General features: G+C 39.9%; 1 protein-coding gene across 27 annotated transcripts in view; it reads left to right on the top strand.

Annotated features, from left to right (window-relative positions):
• The window catches only part of SNAP91 (synaptosome associated protein 91), a 63776-nt gene extending 45495 nt beyond the window's left edge, over positions 1–18281 (top strand). For 2 of the 27 annotated variants that reach the window (XM_086876410.1, XM_086876436.1), the window contains exons 16-30: positions 207–314; positions 837–1097; positions 1305–1382; positions 1487–1558; positions 2036–2119; positions 2959–3042; positions 6506–6643; positions 7967–8116; positions 9442–9472; positions 10671–10782; positions 11680–11703; positions 13817–13900; positions 13970–14074; positions 15504–15604; positions 16851–18281. In XM_086876410.1, the coding sequence (XP_086732536.1) occupies positions 207–314; positions 837–1097; positions 1305–1382; positions 1487–1558; positions 2036–2119; positions 2959–3042; positions 6506–6643; positions 7967–8116; positions 9442–9472; positions 10671–10782; positions 11680–11703; positions 13817–13900; positions 13970–14074; positions 15504–15596 (1424 nt within the window). In that variant the 3' untranslated portion in view covers positions 15597–15604; positions 16851–18281. The remainder of the gene's footprint in view (positions 1–206; positions 315–836; positions 1098–1304; positions 1383–1486; positions 1559–2035; positions 2120–2958; positions 3043–6505; positions 6644–7966; positions 8117–9441; positions 9473–10670; positions 10783–11679; positions 11704–13816; positions 13901–13969; positions 14075–15503; positions 15605–16850) is intronic. The other 25 variants (XM_086876412.1, XM_086876411.1, XM_086876423.1 and 22 more) reach the window with 25 other exon arrangements.
• The last annotated feature ends 253 nt before the right edge of the window (positions 18282–18534 follow it).

Genomic DNA, 18534 nt, shown 5'->3' with positions numbered 1-18534 from the left:
AAACCCTGTCTAGAACCTGCTTGTGTGGGGTTGGGGGAGAGACAAAGCGTTTTGCTCTGCATGAGTTGTCTTGCTGTTGGAGTAATTACATTCATGTTGTATAAGGGGATCTACCTATGCAATTTAACTTGGTTCTTTTCCTATATTTTTCTTCTCTTTATTCTTTTTTTTTTTTTTTTAATTTCCGTTCCTAAACTGCACCCAAGATGCCTTTGCAGCTTCTCCTGGGGAAGCCCCTGCAGCAGCTGAAGGGGCAGCAGCACCAGCTACCCCAACCCCTGTAGCAGCAGCTCTTGATGCATGTTCAGGAAATGGTGGGTTTTATGTCATTAGATAGTCTCTTGTTTTGCTGGTTTTTGTTTGGGTTTTTTTGTTGTTTAAACTACATGGCAGTGTGTTTTTCTGAAAATTTCATAGCGTTTGGAATTGGTAAAAACAAACCTTAAACTGAAGAGCATGCTTAATGAAACTGCCTGTTTCTGAGTCCCAGTGACTTTGTGTTTATTTGGTAGTGCTAATGAACAGTTCTATCAGTGCTGAGTTGTAAGCAGTAGCCTGGATAGTCCTTTGTCATATTTGGTTCTTTGGCCTCGTCAAAGAGCCTTTGAAAGTTTTGCCCTCTAGTAACTAGACTGCTCAGCCTTTCAGACAGCCTTTGTTGTAGAAAAACTTAAGTAACATGTCTGGATAAGTAAGCTAGATGTTAGAGCGACCTCCTCTGTGTGCGTGAGTGTATTTGCAGTATGTGCATTGCCTATAGTTGCTTTGTTCTTGACTTCCTCCCTCACTGATCCTAAGAATGCATACACATATATTTCCCCTCTCCTTTTTACAAGACCCCTTTGCCCCATCCGAAGGTAGTGCAGAGGCTGCTCCTGAGCTGGACCTCTTTGCTATGAAGCCAACAGAGACTGCTGTTCCTGTAGTTACCCCTACAACTAGTGCAGCCACTCCAGTTCCTGCAACAACTCCTTCTCCAGCTGCTGCTGTTGCTGCTGCTGCTACTGCTACTACAGCTACTGCCACTACCACCACTACTGCCACCACTTCTGCTACCGCCACCACCTCCGCTCCTCCTGCTCTAGATATATTTGGTGGTAATTTTGTTTTTAACTCTTTGATTCTGGTGGATTGATCTGTCAGGAGTACCAAATGAACAATTCGTTGTTGCATGCGTGTTGTGTGCTAGGCTTTCAGACCAGAGAGCCTATTAATTTCAAATATGATGTGCAAAATTGGAAACTTCTGTTTTCAGTCCTGCCTTTCAAAAATGAGTTAAAGATGTGTTGTGTTCTTGGCCTTAGATTTATTTGAGTCTGCTCCTGATGCACCTGCAGCACCTAAACCAGATGCTACTCCTAGCATAGATCTCTTTGGTACAGGTAAAGAGAGAATTCTTCCAATACTCTGCTGCTTTGAGGCTGTGCAATGGTGTAAACTGATTTCAGTGATACTTACTTCTCGTTTTTTCTTTTATTTCTGGAAGATACATTTTCATCTCCACAACCTGGAGCTTCTCCTGTGCCTGAGAGTTCTCTCACTGGTGATCTTTTATCTGGTGAGTGCTTCTTTTCACAGGCCATTCCACAGACTTCCTGGGTTTGAGGTTTTTTTGGTTTTTTTCCAAAAGTTAAAAAAAAGTTAACTAACTGCCAGTTTACATCTTTAAACTGAAATATCAAGAAATACTAAGTTTTGGGTTTGCTGCTTTGGTCACAAGATGTGCACTTGCTGAAGATGCAAATCATGAGGTGTCTGGCACTGAAGTTCAGTAAGTAAGTGATGTGGCTATTGAGAGAGGAAATCCTCCTCTAAGCATAAGAAAATGCTTAATAAGTAATGTTTTCTTTAAAGTACTGTGGTTTTCAGTTGCTGTGTGAGAAATGTAACACTTTGTGTTTGCAGTTCTGGAGACTATTACCCGAATTTACCAAACCTGTGGTTCTCTCTGTTGGAGCCCATGTGGCTTTGAAATATTTAGCTATCATTTTTGCCTTGCTGATACTAAATATTATTTATCCTATGCTTACTGCAGTGGATGCATTTGCAGCCCCCTCTCCTCTACCCACTGCCTCTCCAGCAAAGGTGGATTCTTCAGGTGTGATTGACCTATTTGGTGGTGGGTATTTTTTATTTCCTCACCACTTCAGAGTTGAATCACTTCATTTCAATTACCTTTGCGCTTTGCTAAAGCTGCGGGTTTCCCCCTCTCACAACTTTTTTGTGTGGCCTTAAGAGCTGAGTCTGGCATGTCTGGTTCTTAAAACTGCACCACAACGAACTGCAAATAAGCTGTCAGTCATTCTGTTGTCCTGACATTTGCCATTCTGTCCCCAGTCAGTGCATGTGTGGCTCTCCCTCAGATGTCCAGTGAAATTCTCCTCTGTCCTTTTTCTTCCTTGCCAATCTCCATGGTCATGCTGTTTTCTCTCAGTTCCGTTTCTCAAAGCAGCTGAAGTTTTGAGGGTGACTTGTCTCAAACTGGGTATTTCTGAATCACAGGATTTGACAAGGTGGAAATTAGGATGCACAACCAACCATAAGCATGTTGAAGAACAGAAATGGTGCTTAGAAGCAGTGAATTTCAGGCATTAGTGAGATATTCCTCTAAAATTATTTCATGTGAGCCACTGGCTTCTGGCTGGAGTTACTCCAATCTTTCAGCTAATGCATTCATCTCCAAACCTCTGTTGTCTTGAATGCTGTGATTTGTATCTGAGAAGAGGCCCAAATTAAAAGAGATTTTTTCAAGTGCTGGTTTGTTGTACATCCTTTTTTCCACCTGAACTTTGCATCCATGGTACTGCTCTGCAATAAGGATGGCCAAGCAGTTTCATTTTCTTCTTCTGATGTATGAAGTGGTTATTTCGTCATCTTTTGTTTATGATAAGCGATGAATTGATGTATTTAACATTGAACTCCTCACTTTTTCTTGGTGCTTTCTGGAATTCCCTTTAGATGCTTTTGGAAGTAGTGCTTCTGAACCCCAGCCCACAACCCAGGCTGCTTCTAGTTCCTCAGCTTCTGCAGACCTACTTGCTGGTAATAAAGAACTTTTAAAAACTTGTTACTTTAGAGCAATACTCAGAAATGGTGTCTGAAATCTTTTATGTTCCTTGGGTGTAGATAGTGAAATAAAATACTTATTCACAAGATTTCTTAGTACTTTAGATGTTTTAATTAAAGCTAGAGTGACTTCTAATGGAGGCAATATACTGAAGTACAAGCTATCTTCCTAGATGATCTTCTTTCCATATTCTTTGTTTTCCTACCTCCCACAAAGCCTTATTTTCCTGTACTGTTCACTGAGTATGAGTGCCTGCATAAAGTTTCTTTGGCTGTCTGTAACAGTACTAAAGTTAAGCAATATTTCAGGCTATGCTTCTTGTTCCTTACTGCTAATTAAACTTCGAGTTAATTCAGTTTGGTTGCTTTAATTGGGGCAGATTGAACACTTAAATGTTAGCATGAATGACTGACTTGATAGCGGTCTTGCATTTAGCCAAGGAGAGTGATAATAAAATAAAAGCACGCTTTTCTGAGTGCAAGGGCAGAGAAGTGGTGGAGACCCTCTCCTTTTGCTGGGTGAGATGAAGTCTCTGCTTGTGCTGAATGTGGCATCACTGTCACACCCTGTATCGAAGGTTGAATAACTATTATTTTAGTCTGCACTCTAGGGATAAGCAGCTTCAGCTGAATTCTGTGTGTACAGATTTCGTGCTATACCATGTATTGTAGTGATTGTGCTAAACAGCTGTGACTCATCCCCATCCCAGTTTGAAGTTTGTAGAGAGCAAAATCCCAACACACGCACTTCTGGTTTGTAGAAGAGTTGTCTTAAATTGTCTCATGTTTCTGAAAGAGGAATTTGTGTCATGGTTTAAGCTAATGCTACCCCAGCCAAAACCAGCACAGTTTGTAGAATTGGTGGGTAATTGTCTCTACATTTTCAAATACCTGCTTAGAGTGTGGACATTGTCTAGTTGTGCAACAGGAAGGAAGAAGTTGATAATAATAATATATAATAAGATAATAATAATATATAATAAAGATAACAATAACATATACATCTATTTTCAATCAGCAAGTCAGATTCCTAAATTGGGACATAATGTGTAAATGCATTCTAAAGCTTTAGGACAGAGTGCTTCAGATTTTAAGGTAGAAGACTACCTTTTTTTTTCATATTGCTTCAGTAGGTCTTTGTATTAGTTTATGGATGGCTTAACCATAGATCAGGTTTTAACTAATAGATTCTGGAACATGACAGTCTTTTGCAGTGATGTGTTATCAGAAGACTGGGTGCAATGAGGTTGTTGGACTAGAAGCTAATTCTGCTTATGCAAACATTACAATATAAAATATTTTATGTTGTTATCCGTAACTAAGTGTAAATACAAGTAGGAACTGTGCTCCAGATGGCTTTAAACTTCAGCAATGTGCTCGCTGAATGTGATGAGTTGCATTAAATCAAAACCTAAATTATAAAAGGGATGTTTTAAGTCTAAATACTCAAACAGACCTGAAGCAGTTGGGGTGAGTAGATGTTTTTTTTTAAAATTTATTTTATTTGTTTTTTGAGTATACATTCCAAAGGGCTCTAAGTAGATGATTTTTTTTTTTTTTGGCTGATGGAGGGAGTCTATAAACATTGCAGCATATTGCTAAGCATTTGTTCACTCTAGATAATGGCAGATGTATAGCCTGCAGTGTAATTCAGTTTTAAATTTAAGAGTGTCTGGAGTTCATATGGTGGCTGAAGGCTTGTCCTTCATGGTTTATGAGTGTTTGGTGGTACTAAGTGTTTATATCCATAACATTATGAGTATACTTACTACTCATAATTGTCTTAAGTGTTCTGCTGTCAAATAAGTTCCTGTTCTTGGCTTGCTTAGGAAATTTAGAAGAAATGTTTTCCTACTCCAAGCCTTTCAGCAGACAAAACTAGAACTATGCTGATAAATACAACAGTCTAGCCATTTTCCCTTCTAGATCTTTCTATCCAATTAAACTGTGTGCTTATGTGTCCCGGTATGTACTTTAATAGCATCCTACTTGACTGTGTAAAAGCAACCTCAAAATCAAGCAGTTGAGAGTGTCCAGACAACATATCTAACTCAGTTGCTGCTGTTTCTGCAGACTTTCTTGGGATCTTGTGAAATCTCTAGACAACTAGGAACTTGGTTTGTTAAAGAATTTTTATGGCTTCTCTGCCAGGTATTTGTCTTAAATTGTGCAAGGCTAAAAGCTGTGGAATTAAGGTCAGTCATTAAACAAATTTTCACCAGAAGCTGGGGAGCTGTCCCTTCTGTAGCTGGAAAAACTTTGCAAAAGGTTACAGAACTTTCTAAACAGAATCTTATTAATAGGTATTGGATCACACCCTTCTGCCAGGCTCCTTGTTCTCACTCAGGAAGTGGAGAGACAGGCTCTTTAGATGGCTCCTGTACTTCAGGGATTGCTGCAGTGAATCACCTTTGTTATCCCTGGATCTGTCAACCTGCTTCTGGTCCAATTCTGTGGAGATTAGTACTTCTGTGCAGGTGGTTGAATGCATGGAGCTTTGCCCTGAGCAGCTGATGATCTAGCATCAGTCATGTTTTAGCTGCAGACCACCTCCTCAAGAAGAGGCGAGTGCAGGAAGCCTTTTTTAGGCAGCTGGAGAAAGCATCACTATCACAAGCTTTGGCTCTGGGGCAACTGGAACCACCATAGTATGTGCTGGAAGGGGGATACAGAATGCAGCTGGGCATGGGTAGTCTGGAACGTATTAGAGAATCTCTTGATGTGGGTCAAGGCATACCAGAGTGAGTTCCAGGGAGAGCCACAGAGATGGCGACTTGTGCATATGACATGTGCAGAGAGGCTGAACTGGGCTCATTCAGCCTTGAGAGGGCCAAAGGGAATCCTTAGAGATATCTAAACTCACAGGAGTATGCAGAGAAGACTAGCCAGGTTCTTCTTGGAGGTGCGCAAAGATAGTAAAAAACAGCAATGTGTGTGGGAAACTCATTAAATACTGTAATGGTTTGATATGACAACAGGCCACCCAGAGAGCCAGTAAAATCTCCTCTTGGAAGTGCCAAGGCAAATCTCTGGGCAACTTGATCTTACTAGACTGACTTTAAACAAGGTGTGGGGCTTGCTGACCCCCAGAGATCCCTTCCAACCTATATTATTCCATGACAAGTTCGTGTCAAGAACAGACCGTGGAGAGATGAGGGCAGATCTCTGATGCCAGTGAATTTTTCCATATTCAGGGTAGCAACTGTGAGCATGAGACTTGCTGTGGGCTAGGATTTGGGTTATAAGGGCTTCTTGGTTCCATTTTACTGAAGTAACCCTAATAAACACAGGCAAGCTCACCTAGGCTGCTGAAATGTTCTTTATTTTAAGATGGTCTAGTAAGAATTGTCTTTATCATTCTGCCCTCTACAGATTGAGGTTTTGGCAAACACAGGGCAGACTCTAATGTCCTCACCTCTCTTATGTGTTTTTTTTAAAGGCTTTGGAGGTTCTTTTATTTCTCCCTCTCCATCACCATCCCCAGTCACTCCAGCTCAAACTGGATTACTACAGCCTAACTTTGATGCAGCTTTTGGGACAACAGCTCCAACAACTGGCAGTTCATTTGATGCATCAGGTGAGCCACAGGGTTACATCCTGTGAATTTTCTAATTTTCACATGGGTATTGTGTGGTAGATGAATTAATGACATCATATTAAGGCTCTGAGTACAAGCAATATCAATGACCTCCTTTTTCTTTCTTACTGGAAGAACTCAGGGTGGTGATAAGGCTGGTGTGTGCCCAAGAACTTTCTGTATCCATTTTTGGGTATTTGTACCCACTGGTATTCTGTACCCATTTTTTTGGCATTTTTGACCATGCCAGTAAAAACCAAACTAGCGTATACATCATCCTTGCATGTGCTTGATAGCATGAATCAGGAATTGCACAAGGAGAGCACTACTCTGTAAATCAAGTATACAGGCAAGTCATCTTGCCACTGCTGCTGATGGTGCTCTGGAGCCTGCATGGCACCTGAGGGTACACACAACAGAAACTGGCCTAGAGTTTTTTGCCTGACTATAAGCTTAAACTTTTATCACTGCTATCATTTTGTTTGCATCTCTTCCATTCTATATTTTTCATGCTGGGTCCTTGCTACAAACTTAAAATTGGTGAGTTCTACAACCGTACAAGAAAAAAAGATGGAAATAGTACTGCTGCTTGGTTATTTGGTTGCTTGCCAGTGCACATGCTATCCCTCCCTGTTGACTTAACATTAGCATGTACCTGAAATACAGATCAGAAGATAGAACTCAGGCATGAGATGTACCAAGCAGTTTGACTTCAAGGGATCTAAAAAAATGAACTTCTGAGTTACATGACTGGACTAAGGAGAATAGCACTGTCTGTGTGGATGGTTCTGGTTCCTTCTGATCTCCTAAGATGTTAGTAGGTTTTCCCAATTCCCCGCTGCTTGCAAGTGACTAGAGACTGCCAATCCTGTTGCTGTGAGATGTCAAGGTATAAGACTGCCTTTGCCCCAGTAACTCTGACTGGTGTTTGCAGCAAGATGTTCATTTTAAAAACCTTTAAATGAATATCTCCTGACAAATGTGTGTGTATCTGACATCTCTGTAAGGATGGTTGTAAGAAAAATAGTGTCATGTGGAAGTGGTGCTGTATCTATGTAGATTCAACTCTCCAATTAAATCCCTTTTAGGCATGTCTTCTCGTACTAGTTTTCATTGGTAAAGCTTTTTGAGATTTACTGTACATTCAGTGTCTAGTAAAATGACATGCATGCCCTTGTTGGCATTACTTTTAATGTCAAATGGTGTTTCGGTAAGACTTGTGATGTGGTTGTCTGTGCTGTATTTGTTGAGCAACAGCAGAGTAGCAGGCAGTGCATTTTTGATCACAGCTGCTGTTCTAACTCACTCTTCTTTCACTTCCAGTGTTTGATGGCTTAGGTGATCTTCTTATGCCAACTATGGTTCCTTCTGGTCAACCTGTAGCACCTGCAGCCACAGCAACAGTCCCTGCTGCAGCAGCAAGCAAAGGCCTTGGAAGTGATCTTGATTCGTCTCTTGCAAACTTAGTAGGCAGTAAGTGACAAATTTTGGTTTTTAAGTGGTGTGGCATGCCTGTTGCTTTTCCGTGGAGCCAAAGAGGTGTCTGTTTTAGCTTGCTTCAGTATCCTCCTGTTCTGCTAGGGAAGCTATCAGGAGGAATAAGGCTTGGTTCAGATAGCTGATTCACTTAGTCTGGGTTTGTCCTTCTTGGAGCTCAGGATCTGAGTCAAATAATGTCATTTGTCTGGTAGGTGTGATTCGTAATGTGTGACTGTCCCAGGTACGTTCCAGAGGCACATCAGACTCTAAATGGATGTGCCCCTCTGTAATAGATGGAAAGGTGAAAATTGTCCAAAGTATCTGATGGCAGTTTAAGCAGCAAAGCTGGTGGACAAAAATAGCTGACTGCATGTTTAATGAGAGAAAGAGTTGCAGTGAGGTGATGCGTCCACTCAAGAACAGAGCTTTTCTTAGGCAGAGAACTTACCAAACATGTTCTTGAAATGCAAAACTAAAGTAAGCACTTTCCTGTAGTAGGGAAAGGCCTTTGTAATTAGAGATGAGTAGCTGGAACCCCCTCAAAAAATCTAACGGAAGCCCACCTAGGCTAAGGTGTAATCCTGCTGAAGCTGTATTTTGGAGAGCTGTATAAAAGGAATACTCCCTTAGTATATGTAAACACACCACAACAAATAGATATGATGCAGACATGGCTGTTAGATGTGGGGGAAAATACTGTGCTTAGAAGTTAGCAAAACTCTTAATCCCTTCAAACATCTTCTGCAAGTCATCTGCTATATCCAAGTTTGGAGGAGAAAATCAAACAGCAGTTTATGACTTACAAGACTTATTTTGGTCCTGTGAGAAGTGTATCTTCAAAATTTAACTTAAGACTTCTTCCAAAGGGTAATTAAGGAAACTATTTGGAGTGTCCATGTATGGTAGAACAGATAAAACAGTGTAAAACTTATAGGCAATACATTTATGTGTATGTGGAATACAGCTTTTTATTTCCATATGTGTAATGAGGAACAGAAACTAGTGTTGTCATTCATGGTAAATAGCTTGGTGCTCTTAAATAACTTAACATTTTGTAGACCTAAATACAGTTACTTTGGTTTGCTTATGAAGCAAAATTTTCTCAAGTGCAAAAAACATCTGCAAGGTTTTTAGATGTTTGTTCTAAAGAATAGGTAGATGTAGCCAGTCCTCTGCTGTGCAAATGAAGACAGCAAAAACTTCGTTGCTCTTGATAAGCCCAGGTGCAATGAAATGTAAGCTGTTGCTTTGACATGCTTCAATTTACTAAACATGTGGCTTCTTTTTTATTTCCTTTTTTTTTTGCTTACAATTTTCAGATCTTGGAATTTCTGGTACTACTTCTAAAAAGTAAGTTCAACTGTGCTTAAAGATAAAAGGAAGTTTTCTCCTCTGCTGTATAGCACTACATCTATTTCATTGTTTATTAAGAGATAATGAATTGGTTCTATACCCCAGTCTCCCAGCCCAGAAAAATTCTGAAGCAAGTATTCTCTTCTGTACAGGCTCCCTGAATAATTAAGGTTCAGTGTTCCTGATACACTTTATGAACTTGCTGTCTTTAATCTGAGTGTTAGAAATATTTTTTTTTTTCCTGCAAATTACTGTCTTCTTGTTGGATAGCTGATTTCCAAACAGTTTATAATGAGCAAATAGTCCAGATAATATTTATTTGTGCAGCTCCCCTCAGTAATCTATGCTAATATGTAATAGTTTTGTTATATTTTTACAGATGCTGGATGTACTTACTGTGTAGGCATTGAAATACTTCCAAAATAGAAAAGAGATTCATTCCATGCAGCGATAAGCTTCTTTTTGCAAAAAGAAATACTTACAGCATTGGATTTATTTTTTTTATCTTCCTAACCTAATTTCTTGCTTCTGCCCTGAGTCTTCCTCTGTGTGCACGACTTCAAAATGTTTTTGTGCCTCTGTGGAGATGATAGGAGGGATATGTACAAACACATCATGAGGTTTAGCCCCAGAATGTAGCTTCCTTCGATCTACTTTGTTCAAATGGTGTATTTTATTCTGGGTAGAGCAGCCACTAACAAAACCTGGTTTTGCAGCAACCCTTTTATTCTATGAATGATTTGTTTCTCTTGTATCTATCAACTTTTTGCAGAACTGAATGCTTTCCTTCTTCAGCTGTCTGAGCAAGATTTCCAGCACTGAAATGGCCTATCAGAGACATCTAGCAGGCAGCTCTCCTGCCTGGCCCCAGTAGAATAGGCAGTAGCAGTCCCTCTTCCTACTTTGCAAGGGTATATGCAATATCTTACCTTCAGTCAATACTAAGTAAAACTTCTCTTTAATTCTCACCACAAAGGCCATAATCATGTAACTGACTTCAGCTTAGAGTGTTCTGGTGTCTACTGCTAACAACCCTTGAAACTGAGTGTCACTAAAAGTATATCTTTCTGTTAATAACTGCATACACCATAAGCTAATGTAGCTGCACGTCTAATAATAACGTATGCTGCAACTGGTTTTCATTTCCACTGTGGAAGTATGCAAATAATAGCCTGCCTCTCTCCCTCTCTGTTAGGGGAGACCTTCAGTGGAATGCTGGAGAGAAAAAGTTAACAGGAGGAGCGAACTGGCAGCCAAAAGTAGCACCTGCAACATGGTCAACTGGTGGTGTCCCAGGTGGTCCATTGGTAGGTGGTTAATCCATAGATAACACTGGTATTGGACTTCCAATATTTGATGAGACTGTGCAAGCATACCTCTAGGGTCTGCTGCACTCTACTGAGGCTAGAGAGTTTGCTTCTGTGTAAATGATATGAGTATTTCAAGTCACATTTTTTAAGAACATATTTACAGCTGGTATAAATAAACCATTGAATAATAAATGAAAAATATACTAGCATATGTGTAAAGAAATTGCTCTAGCTGTACATTTAATACCTGTGGGCATTTCAAAGTGTGTGATTAGCCACATAGGTCTGCCCAGGATCAGGCCCAGGTCATGTACCCAAAATAAAACAGTATTGATCCAAAGCTGATGAACTATAAGGAAGGAAAATGAATAGGTTTTCCTCAAGATTTACTGAATGAAGTATAGGTTTTCTTCAAGATTTACTGAATGAAGTAGATCAAAAGACTACTCAGTATTCATACTGATCAGGTAACTGATGTTAAATCAGGAGTGGGTAGCTTATTTAGCAGGGTAAAGCAGTTGGAAAAGTTAAGATTACCCTGTAAATAGTATCAGACAGCATTTATTTTGAGAGAAGAGGGTCGAATTGAGTTAAAAATCTAAACATGGCACATGAGCAGCTTGATCAGGAGTAATCTACAAAAAGTAATCTGAAGAGGGGTTATACATCTCATCTAATGTATCACAAGGTTCCAAACAGCCTCCATTTGAACAAGGTTGGGTTAGCAAAGGAAAGAAAGAATTCTGAAGGGGTTCTGTGGCCAGTTCAGTTCCATGCAGCCACAACCAGGTGTTAACATGACTCTCAGAATGTTCCATAACATTATGGAAGATACACTAATTCTCTGTACTTCAGTAATGTGTTAGTTGTAACATCAAATTTTTTTCTTGATAGAAAGGCTGGGCAATACTGTACAGTGTAAGTGAATTTTTTATTTTTTTTTTTTTCATCTCTTACTGCACTTACTAAACATGAAGATACTAACAGCACCTCATCTGCACTACAGTTACTACTGCTGGCTTAAAACTAGCTAGAAGCTTCTAACATGGCTCCTCTTGGACTGTCTGTCCAACAGACAATTCTCAGCCAGTGGGTTGAGTATGGCAGTAGTGATTAACCATTTCTGTGCTGTAACCTTGAAAACGATCTCTTTGCTGCTTTACTTGGATGTGAACTACCTGATGACTTGTACTGCCTGAAACTTTAAGCTTCTGCAGCATCAGTCTGATTTTTTACTGATTTTACCATCTAATAAGGAACTAGTTTTTCTGGGAATCTGGGTAGTTTTCATAGCATTTCATGAAACATATGTGTTGTATGTATTTCTTAAAACTCATGCCCTTAGCTACTTTTTGAAATCAAAGAAACCCAGGTCTACAGGCAAAATAAATATGAAGACAAAAATAAAGCTTTTCTTCATGTCAATGTTGAACCACTTAAGTTTTGGTCACTTCTTCCCTTTCTTCTGATCTTTCAATTCCAGGATTAAAATCAGCAGAATCATATCAAAGCCCATTCCCTCCAATGACCTACTGCTTAGAGGCAAAAGAAGGTTCAGTTTGTATGGCCATTTTCATGGCATCTGCCTAGCTGGATGTTGAGCTACAATATGTTCTTGTAAAAGCAGTTGGATCACTGCATCTGATGTCATTAACCTGTGTGGTTTAATTTCTTGCTTTTCATACCTGGGTGTTCAGATCTTGGTTTTAGTTTGGGGGACTGTGTTAGCACAGTACAGTTTTTAACTGAGATGCTCCCCAGAAATCTTTCAGACTGGAACAGAGTTCATAAATTCTTAGCCAGAAAATGCAGTGGTTTTGATTTACGAATCTGGGACAGGTTATCTTGACTTGTCTCCAGCTTCTTAAGAAACTGGCATATTTTAGTCTGGAAGCAAAGATCAACTGAGGGCACTCAAATGCAGCATTCACAGAAGTGTCCAGAGGCACACTCTACTTTGAACTGTGAGCGTGCTAGCTGCTCTCCAAGTGTTGTGGGATGTTACTGACTCTGGGTGGGTGGTAAGGATGTGGAGGCACAGGCACGACCGTACAGCTCCTGTAACAGCTTGAGAAATTGTGCCTGAATGCTTCGGCCATACAAGAGCAGTAATGAAATCCTACTGCCATTTTTACATCCCTCCCTTGAATGCTTTCTGCCTCTCTTCAGAGTTGTTAATAATTTGGTTTGCATATATATCTGCGAAAAAGAAAGGTTTAGATGCCTTCAAGTCTGTAAGGAGACTGTGCATGGGAAGTTATAGAGAAGGGAGCCAAAAGGGATGATGTGTAGGCTGCGCTGGATAAGCGAGGTGGGATGGCCTTGTTTAAATATGCTCTTGTGCTGTATATCCAGTCAGACTATAAAACTAATAGTTCTGTCTTCCTGAATTCTACTGGAATATAAACTTTATCTTTGCCTTTTATTATTTGAATGAAAATCATAACAAGTCAAGCATATGAATGAAAATCATAGCAAAATAAACTAAACTGTCCCTAGTATGTAATGGTTCTGAATGTGGTTTAATTGTGTGAACTTAGCCTTTAATGTCAATGAATCTTGGTGTATAATTATTTCTTCTTCACTGCAAACTAGTTATAGCAGCTATTTCCTTTAGCTTTACAATTTGCTTAAGCTTTAACTAAAATACAATGATACAATAAGTGCCATAGTGTGTAAGCTGTTATGAAACTGGGATGCTCTCTTACACTTGTAAAAGGGGAGGAAAACTGTGTTTTCTTGGGCCTATTTTGAGTTGTAGTCAGTAAATGGACTCTGTTCATGGAGAGAAAGAATGGAGTCTGAAACCATTGCTTTCTTATGGAGAAGCAAACTGAGCATAAGGACTCATTCAGCTCTCATTCTTTGAGGCATTGTGGTTTTGAGGCTGCATATGTGCTGCATAGCAGTCCCACTTTCCAGAACAGCTTTGAGAATGCTGGAAACTCTGTGTGGTTTCCAGATGGTTGCTGTTCGGTTTTTGCTTTTTTTTTTTTGCTTTTTTTTTGCTTTTTTTTCATTTATTTTTTAGGCGGGAGCTGTGCCTCCAGCAAGTGCTGTTCCTGCCGCAGGAGGTACTCCACCTGTCCCACAGCCAGGAGCAGCATTTGGGATGGTGAGTTTCTTTTGCTACACTGCTCTCCTTCCCTCAGCCAGCCCCTGCTGACTCAGTGTTGGTTTGCAGCCCCCAGCAGGTGCAGGGGTGCCCATGATGCCCCAGCAGCCGGTGATGTACGGGCAGCCGATGATGAGGCCCCCGTTTGGAGCCGCCACTGGCCCTGGTGTACAGGTGAGTTGTGTTGCTGCACGAATGTTTAACTGCTCTACACGTCTCCAGAAAGCAGCTCCTGTGGGTGCATTAGCTCAGCTCAACTCTAGCTCTGGGTCTGTAAATGAGATGTTGTAAAGGATCAGCTGCCTGCCTTGCAGCAGATCACATGAACCACCTTGATTTTTTTTTCAGTTGCTTTGTATGAGGCCAGTGGAACAGGTTTGAAAAGTCTCCTACGGCTAACTACATCCAAGATCTGTTTTTGGGGGATGTTTGAGTAAAGCTCCAAGTGGAACTCTCAGGCATTGCTATTCTGTTCACAGCCTACCAAAATTTACTATAGCTACACTCAGCAGGTGATGCAGCATGAGCTGTAACACCTGTCCCAGGCTATTACTTCAAGGAGAGTTTGGTTTGTAATAACACTGAAAAGGAAAGGCATTTCCAGAGGAGAGGCAGGAAATTATTTAGCTGTAGTGTTTTGATTTTTGTGAGCCAGAAGTCCATCTTGCCTTTCAAGTAAGGAGAGAGATGGAAGTTGATGCTGCAGCTGTAAATCTCACTGGTAACCCTGGAAACCAGGCTCCCTCCCTTGTTTTGCAAATGCTAAGCAATTAATATATAACAAACCACACTTTTAAAGTAGGGAACTACATTTCCAATGAACCTTGTCAAGATTTTCTGTGTAGAAATGGAAAGAATTCAAAAGCACTCTAAGAATATACTTAGTCTTGCTTTTCTTCCCACTTCCAAATATCTCTGCACTTACCAAGAATATTATGATGGGACGCAGAGAATTTTTTCTTAAAGTGTGGTCATCAAGGTGTCAGGACTACATATAAAATACCTCTTGTACCCTGAGTTGTAGGAATGGGGAGGAATAAAGATGGAATGGGAGAATCATTTGACCACCATAGCCAGAAATGTGTTTAACTTCAAAACTGACGTTTTCTATGGAATAATTGACAATTTTTACACCTATCAAAGGAGGAACCTAGTATGACCTAGTCATGTTTCCAGTTTGTTTTGGACCCTTATTTCAATATGAAATTATTTGTACTTAACTGCCAATCACAGGGATTTTCAGTTCTACTCTGCAGGATGCACTCTGCTTGCTCTGCACCTTGGTTTTTAACATCTAACAATTGTGTGTCTTCTGTCTGGGTTGATTCTGTCTTGCAGGGAGGGAGTGATCTGAAGCTATGCTAATTAGGATCTGCAGTGTCTATAGCCCTGTCCATTAAATCTGCCAAACATTGTTAACCCTGTAATAAGGATGGAATCCAGACAATGCTTGAGCAAAATGGCACCACACTGAACTCGGGGACAAATGAGAACTTTATATGCTTGCAATGTGCTTGTGTGAGAGCTGCCTATGTCTATCTAATGCTTGTGTATTCTTGTCTGCTTTGTTTTTTTCCTGCCTTCCTGGCTGGCGTCTTGTCAGCTTTCTCCAAGCCCAACTCCTGCTACTCAGAGCCCCAAGAAACCTCCAACAAAGGACCCATTAGCGGATCTTAACATCAAGGATTTCTTGTAAACGATAAGGTATTCTGTGGCTGCCTGCTCCAGCATGTCACACTGCGGTACATGTCTGGCACACAGATGTTGTTTAGGTTGAATTTGACAAATAAAATCACAGCTGCAGAGATAGAAACGTGCACTGTAATGAAAACCGAATTCTCTGTCCACACTCCCATCTTTAGCCTGAAATCTTGACTCACAGATAACTTTTCTTGACAGTTGCTTTTGGCAAAGCAAAAAAAAAAAGTATCTTCTATGTATAACTTCCATTTTTACCATGTTTCCATTCAGTCCAACACTCATGTTTGGTTTTTTTTTCCTCGAAATTATTACTTAAACACGTGGGATGATAACAAGGTACAAATACTGGGGGGGAAATGGTGCCAAAGAGGTTTGTTCCAGTCTTGTGGGTGTTGAAACACATTTGGTATCATAGGTGTGAATGTATCAAAAGGAGAAAAACTTATGTATTCTTGTCATCAATGGAAGGTCGTTTGCAGCTCTTTACTGCTGCCAGCTGATGTTCTCCCCTGCCATGCAATTTTTCAAGGTACTGCTTTTCTGAATGCTAAGGCTGTGAGGTCCTGAGCAGCACTGTGTAGAGCAGCAATGGTGAAGAGCAGAGGAGTAAATGCAAAGAAAAGTAGAGGAGAAGCTAAAAAGAAATACTGCATGGAAGGAAATAAAGGCCAAAACATTTTTCTGATGGTTCTGGAGGGCCAAGTAGGAATATAAAATTGAATTAAGCACTTAAGCCAATTAAAAAATAATAATGCAGAAATAAGGTATGCATTTTACAATTAGGACTAGAATAATGTGCCTAGAGTAAGGTGAGGAGAGGACAGTCATTACATAACTTTAAAGCCTTCTTCATGAGTCACTTTTCTTCCTTCCTAGAGCTTAATTCTAAAATGTGTTCTGAGCCCACTCTGCACTGGAGCTGGCAGCAGTGATTCAGGCTGCTCTTAGCAGGCATCTTCCAGTCCCACTTCACCCTTCTCCAAATTCCTGCCCCAGGGAGGTGTACCTGGCACTTGGCAGAGACAGCCAGGAGTGGAGACACCCTCACTGCTGGGACTCACTGCTTTCAACTTGTATTTATAATAGAGAGATTCATAACTGGCTGTGGGAAGACTGCTACTTCACCAGAATCTGATAGCAAATCCTTTGAGGTGTGAAGAGATGAGCAGATTTGGTGCTCTTTGTAGAAAGTGCTTTAGTAATAATGCTTTCTATCTAGTTTTCATCTAATACTTTTCTATATTCACAGCTGCGGTTTTTCTGACTGGATGCTAAAATCGTGAGTTTGGAGTCTACAAATGGATGCTCAGAGTTTCTCAGTGAGCCACCAGTACCAAACCCAGTGCTTACTCAGACTTTCTCTTCCTCCTGAAACGTGTAGCACAGCTGTGAAAGTGAACATTAGGAATGTGTACTACCTTAGCTGTTATCCCTACTCTCTCGAAATTTGTGTACTTGGGTTATTTGTGTTTTACAATTTAAACAATGGATGTATGTTTCTGATGCCTTCTAGTGCTTTTCTGAACCTATCCCACAGGGGCAGATTATGCAGCTGTTGTTTGGTGAGCCATTTGGAGCAATGTCTGTGGTTTTTGAAGGTTTCAATGTATATAACTTTTTGAGGACACCCAAAGTTTCCCTAGGACTCAATTTCTCCTTTATCTGTTACAAAACATAGTGTGATAATACCAGATAGTAAAGAAAATACTTATGAAATTGTGCAGAATACTTTTTTTTTTCCAGTCACAGGAATCTCAATTGTCGTGAAAAAAAATGTTTTATTTTTGTGGCACTGTATATGTTAAAATAATTTAAAGTAATATAAAGGAAAATTTCCATAACAAATACTTTTCCAATTATTTACCAAGAATGAAAAATCATATCTGAAAAAATACCGTATTTATTGCTGGTTTTATTTTTAAACTTATTTTAATTGTTTAAGGTTTTGCATTTATAATTGGCATATTTATCAGTTCTTGCTAAATGCACTGAAAATAAGTAAAGGGTCAGTTTCTCTCCATGTAGTTGGGAAAAAGCAACCATAGTTGTGCTGGCATCAAGGGATTTCAAATACGAGAGCACTTTTTGGTATATCTGTAGTCAAAACATTACAAGTGATGTTATTCATCTCTGTTGAGTTCTTCTGTACATCTCTTAATTTAGTGCTTACCTGTGTATGCCTTAGGATAGTGTTTTCTCATTGCCCCGAATGCGCTGTGAGTAGCTTTTGTACTATTGGTGATTAGATTTAATTCTGATCCAGAGATCCATGCCCTTTACTGTACATACTGTGTTTCTTTAATTTTTATTTGTTCTCATACTGTTTCTGCTGATGGCTTGGTGTAAGATCTTGACTCTTCAATGAGGTCACTGTTGATCAGTGTTACAAGTGGCTTGGCAGTTCTCTGTAAAAGCATATTGGGTTGGAAAGATATTCACCTAAAGTCTTTCAAATGAACTATTTAATCAATGTATGGTACCATTAAAAGTGGTTGTATCTGAGTTTGCTGTGGGGATAACATACACTGTAATGGGAAAGTTCTATAAAAAGTTAATTTCAAAATGGCTTTTCTTTGTATTTCAGTTAAAAAATTCCCAAACAAAAAAAACCCCAAAAAACAAAAAAACCCCAGTGCATGTGTGCCCTCTGAGATGCAATAAACACCTTGATCAAAGTAAATATCTTGTTGCCAGTTTCATACTCATTAAGATGTTGAGCACAATAACATACTTTGAGAGGGGAAAAATGTGTTTAGGTCCTGATACTGATTGATGAGTCTGCTGCATATGGGAATGATGTTTATAGAATCATAAAATCATTTAGATTGGAAAAGATATCAAAGATCGTAGAGTCCAACAGTTACCCTAACACTGCCACCTCCACCACTCATCCATGTCCCTAAGTGCCACATCTACAGCTTTCTGACTCATTG

The sequence above is a fragment of the Cyanistes caeruleus genome, chromosome 2 (genome assembly GCF_971803275.1).
Source record: "Cyanistes caeruleus chromosome 2, bCyaCae1.hap1.1, whole genome shotgun sequence".
Lineage (NCBI taxonomy): Eukaryota > Metazoa > Chordata > Aves > Passeriformes > Paridae > Cyanistes > Cyanistes caeruleus.
This window is presented reverse-complemented; position numbering and strand designations above follow the sequence as displayed.